A 7,158-nucleotide genomic window follows, 5' to 3' on the forward strand; every position below is an offset into this window, starting at 1 on the left:
GACTTCAAACTGATTAACCCTGAGACGAAACGAAACCGAGGCTGAGAAGTGCATGATGGGAAACGGTGTATGACTCACCTACGCAGCATTTCAGACAGCCTTTAGTGTCAGGAATCTTATTGGAGATTGAAAACTTCCTGGAGACAAAAGACAATCAGGAACAAGCTGTTAAAGGTCAATCACATGTTATCCGTCATATCTGCCAGCAATGTAGGTGTTTTCCTTTTGATTCTTGACTTTTTCTTTAACTAGCATTCAATCCCAACAGCTAAACATAATTGGACTGATACAAACAACCAGTGTGTAGGGTTTAGTCATCTAGTGGTAAAGTTTGAGCCAACTGAATACTGCTCAGCCTTCCCAGTGTGTAGGAGAAACTATGATGGCCGCAAAACAGTAAAGCCCCTCTCTAGAGCCATTGTTTGGTTTGCCATTTAGGGCTACTGTAGAAACATGGCGGACTCAGTAGAACAGGACCCGCTCCCTCTCACAGGGTTGCCAGTTTGACACTACTCCTGTCCACAAGTGTCCTCCAGCAAAATACTAAACCATAAACTGCTGCTGCCTTTTGTGTGTGAGAGGAAGCTCTACATGTTCCCTTATTACCTGCAACATTTTTTTAGCGTGTGGAGGAACTGACCGTGGCAGGATGCGATCGGGCAGACGGCGAGTCGGGATGGAGACGGTGAGCTTCTGTTTTTGTCGAGCCTGTTCAAACAGACCGGCCAGACTGTGGCAGTACAGCTGAGAGGCTTTACCTGCAGACAGGGCTCAGTTAACACACACATTTCTTTGTTCTTTTATGATTATTAGAGATTATTAATATTTAGTGTTAGTGAGGCCCTATTTAAATATAAATGTCATATGGGTCCCATATATGGATGACAGCACCCCTAAATTGCAGCGTCCGACCCACCTGCTGTGGCTTTGGTACACGTGTGCTCAACGCTGCCTGCAGCTTTAATTTGATCTTTACTGAGCTCAAAGTCTTTTACTGCCTCATGTTGCAGTGAAGTGACTCGTGTTGAGAATACAGAGAAAGATGCGATTCAATAATAATAAAACTGTATAATGATAAATATGAAATATGTGACATTAGAAGATGAATATGAGACAGCTTTTATTTTCCATTTTTCGCTAGCAGGCTGTTTGAAACCCCCTTTTCTTCAGCAACGACCAAGTTCAACACAACATCCTGATAGATTTATTGTACAACTCAGAGGCCATTGCCGTTGCTTTTTCACCGCCTTAATCAAAGCGCTCTGGTCGCAGCCCGATGGAGGTCTTTCTGTTCCCTCTGTTCTCTAGAGAACGTTCTATTAGTAAAGGTTCTGTCTGTCTGACTCTCAACTCACCTGAGATGGAGATCAGAGTGTTGTTCATCACATAAACCCAGGTACACCTGCGAGGAAACAACTGCAGACACAAAACTGATCACTGATTCATTCTGCATATGTCAAAACCAGACCAAACCTCAACTCCTGAGCTGGACCTGGTCCATGTGGACCAGGTGGACCAGGTGAGCTCTCACCTGTTCCATACAGTTCTCATGCAGCTCGTTCAGGTTCAGAGTGTAAATTCCCTCCTCAGCCCCAAAGATGAGATATTGATCTGAAGACAGAAAGACAGAAATATTGACAGAAATACTTAAGTACTGACAGAAATATACTGACAGAAATACTTCAGCACTGACAGAAATACTGCAATACTGACAGAAATACTACAATACTGACAGAAATACTATAGTAGAGACAGAAGAAATACTACAGTACTGACAAAAATACTACAGTAGTGACAGAAATATACTGACAGAAATATTACAGTAGTGACAGAAATACCACAGAAATACTACAGTACTGACAGAAATATACTGACAGAAATACTACAGTAGTGACAGAAATACTGCAGAAATACTAGTCACTAGTAGTGACCATGTGAAAAGGAGAATAATCCCAGGGACAGAGACTGAGACCTGATAAGCGCATCTCTAACCTGGTGGAAAAAGAACATTGTTGATAAGTATCTAAGTCTTTATATAAAGTAAGATCTACTCCATTTGTGAAATACTGACACTCCGTATCCATATACAGTTATGATTAATCTGTCATGTAGGAAAGGTAGCGCGACTGTAGCGGCACATTGAGAATGTAACTACAGTATGTGTATGTGCACACGTGGTTGTGCGTGCGTCGCCGTTTCAGGTGCGCACGTTTGATCAAATGTCGAAATGAGTACATTTTATTCACAGTAATCTGATTATTTTGCTCCAAATTAAGATGACCTGATTTATTTAACATTTGCACCTTTTCTGTAGGCCCACAGTGTCCTCAGTTGATCAATCTGATCTTATATCCTGTGTGTCTTTTTAGTTTAGATACTTTGGAACATGCCTATCCCCTATATGCAGGAAACAGTTTGGGATTTATATAATTTGTGGTGCCGTTGTTATATCTTAATTTATTTTACATTGTGGTTCTGTAGGAGCCTGTGTAGTGAACATCTGACAACCCCTGTCCATATCTGGATCTGTAAGCACAGGCAATAACTAATACACACTATAGCCTAATAGGTATCTACTTTAGCATAGAGAACAGCTTACATAGCTGCTTGTTCGCCTTGTGCAGCTTGGGACTAGGTCCCAAAGAACTAACCTGACACTCATGTTCTTGAGTCCAAGAGAGTTCCCCGTTGCTCTGTTTGATCCCAGTGTTCCCCTTGGGATCTTTATACGTTAAGAAAAACGGTGAGAGAGGCAGTTCGTTCCTGAATAGAGACTCCCCAATATCCTAATGCCTGGTATTGATATTATGGCTTTGTCACACAGCTGCTGGTTATTTAATTATTCTTTATGTTTTTTTTTTCTTTTTTCTTTCTTTCTTTTTTTACATTTTTATTTTCATTTTCAGATTTTATTCCTTCCTCCGCCCCCTCCCTCACTCCTATCACAACCACTCAGACCTACCTTCTCCCCATACCTCCTCATGCATTTAAGTAATGAATATGTCTCAACTGCATCGATTCCCCTTAGTTTATATATTTTGAATGGGGTTACTAAGGATAATAAGTTATAACGTTAAAGGACTTCACAGCCCTCTCAAAAGGAAAAAGATCCTACGTCACCTGAAGCAATCTCAGTGTCAGATAGCATTTCTACAAGAAACGCATTTATCTGACATGGAGCACGAAAAATTAAAGAAATCATGGGCTGATAAAGTGTACTTCTCATCTCATCCAGGTGCTTGCTCATGGTGGTACTGTTGGGTCTCTGTAAATGTTAAAAGGAGTTGGGTCTAGAGTGTCCTGAGATGAATTGGCGCTATACAAATAAAATTGAACTGAATTGAATTGAATTCATCGGGGAGAAAGAAAGGTGTATCCATTTTGTCAATTTCAGTTTGGTCACAATCCATAAGGATACAGAGGGGAGATTTATTTTGTTAAATGGTTCCATTGATGGTATAGAGTGTGTGTCTTTTATGAATCTATACGCTCCAAATGAGGACAACCCAGATTTCAACGTGATAACACAGCATAGTTCTGGGATCTTGCTAATGGGTGGAGATTTTAATTGTGTTTTGTCACAATTTATAGATAAACAGCCAGTCTCCACTACTATGCCCTCTCGAATGCATAAAACATTAAAATATCAATCTACCGAACTGGGACTCCTCGATGCATGGAGAAGCAAATACCCCAATTGTAGAGACTTTACATTTTATTCGCATAGGCATGCATCCTATTCCAGAATCGATTATTTTTTTACCCCCAGGGCTGAACTATACAGAATAGCTGACTTTCACCTATTGAACTCTCATGGAACATAGGACATAAGTCAACACCTAGACAATGGAGGTTAAATGCATCTCTCCTTAATGATAAAGAGTTCATCAACCTCATCACAACAGAACTCAAATTCTATTTGGACACCAACACCTCCCCAGCAATATCACCACTTATATTATGGGACGGTGCAAAAGCCTACCTTAGGGGTCGTATTATCGTACTTTCGCAAGTGCCAGAAAGAAAAAGAGGGATGCTAGACAACAGGAACTAGAACAAACGATTATAAAACTGGAACAACAACATAAGCAGAGCTCAAATCCTACTCTCTTAACTAATTTTAGAGATGCACGAAGGGAATATAATAATCTGGTCAATGAGAAAATTGAAGGCAACCTAAGGTTCACCAATCAGAAGTATTATGAGCATGGTAATAGAGAGAAGCAACTGTAGTAGTAATACACAAAGAAGGTAAAGACCCTACTGAATGCCAGTCATACAGGCCCATCTCTCTATTGAATGGCGATATACGTATTTTAACGGCCATATTGGCAAAGAGAGTGAATAAGATCATTGCACAAATTATAAATCCAGACCAAACAGGCTTTATCACAGGGAGATATTATGGTGACAATCTTCGCAGATTATTAAATATAATGAGCTATTCAAAGTGGGGAGAGGTTACTACTATCACTGGACGCTTATAAAGCATTTGATCGAGTGTCTTGGCAGTACCTACTCCAAACCCTTAAACGGTTCAGATTTGGTTCAGACTTCATACAATGGATACAAATACTCTATTCATGTCCACTGGCTTCAGTCAAAGTTAATGGTCATATATCGGCAAGTTTTGCATTAGAGCGCGGTTGTAGACAAGGATGTCCTCTTTCACCCTTGTTATTTGCTATCAGTATTGAACCACTAGCCCAGCTCATCCGAGATGATTGTAATATTAAAGGCATCTCTATCAATGGTGAAGAGCATAAATTATCATTGTACGCTGACGATGTGACGATGATGTTCTTAACGGAACCTGCAACAACAATACCGTGTTTAAACGATCTTCTGTAGTACGGATATTATTCGGGATATAAGGTTAATATGGATAAGACTGAAGCTATGGATGGTAATAGCCAAATTCCAATATCGGTTAAACTTAACAGTGTGTTTAAATGGACTAGGGATGGTTTCAAATACTTGGGTATTTTTATCCCCCCATCTACAGAAAAATTTTATGAAGCTAATTATAAGAAAACGATCAAACACATCAGTGAGGATCTAGAGAGATGGTCGACCTTTATCCCTAATAGGTCAAGTAGAGAATACGGATGAACGTTTTGCCCAGGTTGTTGTATCTATTCCAGATGCTGCCCATAGAAATTTCTAAATTAACATTTAATAAATTAAACAAAATGGTTTAAAATTTTATTTGGCAAGGAAAAAGTCCAAGAGTAAGATTAAAAACATTGCAGTTAGCAAAACCAAATGGCGGTGTGGGACTTCCAAACTTCAGATATTACTTCTGGGCCGCACAACTGGTAAATGGATGGTAAATGGACCTGTACTTGTATAGCGCCTTTCTAGTCTTCCGACCACTCAAAGCGTTTTTACACTACGTGCCACATTCGCCTCGTATACTGTAGTGTTTCCTGTCTGTGACTGTAGTCGTTTCTTCTCTACTGTAGTATTTTCTGTCAGTGGTGTGTTTGGAACTTCATATTTTTATTTTCACCAAAAGGTTGCCATTCCATTGACGATGACAATACAATTTTACATTTTTTACCTTAGCGCTTCACACATTTACCAGGCTGCTTTGAATGCCACTCACTATATCCGACCAAAAAAGAACAAGAATACACAAAATAAACAATGAAGAAACAAAAAAAAGAAGAAAAAGAAGAAAAAAGAAATTAATAATGTAAATAAACAAATAAGTTTTCTTTATTTGCATTAACAAGACTCATTACCAGGGCTCCATCTCTTTATAAATGTGGGGTCTTTGTAGTATTAGTTGGCATATGTAAGGTATCCATTCTCGATACAAGTGTTTTTTTTTTTTTTCCCCCCCCCCCCCCATACTTTTTTTAAGCCGATATGATGTATATGTTTGGGTGGTTTCTGGTTTCAAACCATCTTTATCGTTGATACGACTTAATAGTAGCCCCCAAGAGTATTTGTAACAGGATAGATTTTGGCTCTTCCCTCACAAACCGTTTTTGGATTGAAGGCCGAGGAGGACTACCCTCGGGTCGATTAGGGATTTTTTGGTGGAACACTTCTCTCCAGGGCGTCTAACCACTTCCTTCCAAAAATTACTCAAACTTTGACCAAAAAATATTGATTGTGGTGGGTTTCCCACTTTGTGGGTCCCACAGTTCTCCAACATGTTGTCTGAGGAGGCATTGGACCCCACTTTGCTGTTATTTGTTGGTGTTCCAAGAAATATCTCATTATTAACTTCCACCTAACCTCCCTCCAGATATTTGCGTTAGTAATGCTGATGCTGCTTTCCTGCAAATCTCCTGTCCAGGTATCTCAATTAGATTCTTGCATTCATTTTAACTCCCAATTTCTCCTTGTGGTATAGTTGTTGTTTGGGTTCCTTAAAACAAAAAAAATTGAATATAACTTAGAGATTTACCCTTCCAACTCTCATTTCCCCAAGCTTGTAATTTTTTAAAAAAACTTCTTCAGGAGACTTTTCGGATTTTTCACTTTTTCCCCCATCCTTTGTTGTTACAGTCATTCCGTTGGAAAGGGTGAACTCCTGTCTTAAGTTGTTTCGAAGACTTTAAGCTCTCCCAACTTATGTAATGGATTGAGTACATATGAACACAGCTCATAATTCAAACCCACTTTTTAGAGCCTGCATCCCATATGTACTCGTACAAAACCTTTTCAAGTAACCCTTATACTGCCCGCTGATAAGATTCTTTGGCAAGGTTAAAGGCAGGGTCCGTAGACAGCTTTCAATTTTTAGGAGTACCTCTAGTCCACTTCCCCGCATTTTGGGTATTTTTAAGACGAACATCTAGGAGGGCAGTACTTTAGGGGTATTGGGTTGGGGCCCTTTTCAATATCAAAAAGCCATCGTGTATATGTAAAATCTTAATTCGCAATGAAATTTAGGGTCTCAGGGTTGAATAGGGTGGTCTGTGGCTCAGAAGGGCAGGAGCGCGGTCGTCCCCCCATGTTCGGAAGGTTGTTGGTTCGGATCCTGCCTCCGTGCCCACGTGGTTCTGACGCGAGATACTTTGAATTCCCAAATTGGCTTCCCGGGATGCATTAGCAGTGGTGTCTGGAATGTGTGATATGAGTTGTTTCTGTTCGATGGGAACTTTGCCATCGCGTGTGTGAATGGTTGGTGGAAAGGTGGAG

The 7,158-nt window shown here is 40.0% G+C and overlaps 1 protein-coding gene across 1 annotated transcript; it reads right to left on the reverse strand.

Annotated features, from left to right (window-relative positions):
* Nucleotides 1-2: 2 nt before the first annotated feature.
* Nucleotides 3-3,566, reverse strand: LOC118327359 (mitogen-activated protein kinase kinase kinase kinase 3-like). The gene is made up of 4 exons (XM_035660684.1): nucleotides 1,532-3,566; nucleotides 1,356-1,416; nucleotides 641-758; nucleotides 3-137 (listed from the first exon to the last, which is right to left on the reverse strand). The coding sequence occupies exons 1-4, from the start codon at nucleotides 1,538-1,540 to the stop codon at nucleotides 14-16; spliced, it is 312 nt and encodes a 103-aa protein (XP_035516577.1). The 5' UTR covers nucleotides 1,541-3,566; the 3' UTR covers nucleotides 3-13.
* Between the last annotated feature and the right edge of the window lie 3,592 nt (nucleotides 3,567-7,158).

This window comes from Morone saxatilis, unplaced genomic scaffold (genome assembly GCF_004916995.1).
Source record: "Morone saxatilis isolate NCDOM2014 unplaced genomic scaffold, NCSU_SB_2.0 Contig17, whole genome shotgun sequence".
Taxonomy (NCBI): Eukaryota; Metazoa; Chordata; class Actinopteri; family Moronidae; genus Morone; species Morone saxatilis.

Coding starts and splice junctions, on each gene's coding strand:
- LOC118327359 (XM_035660684.1), bottom strand. Junction 759..1,355: donor CACTCTGATCTCCATCTCAG/GTGAGTTGAGAG, acceptor CCCTGTCTGCAG/GTAAAGCCTCTCAGCTGTAC. Junction 138..640: donor CCCGATCGCATCCTGCCACG/GTCAGTTCCTCC, acceptor TTTTGTCTCCAG/GAAGTTTTCAATCTCCAATA.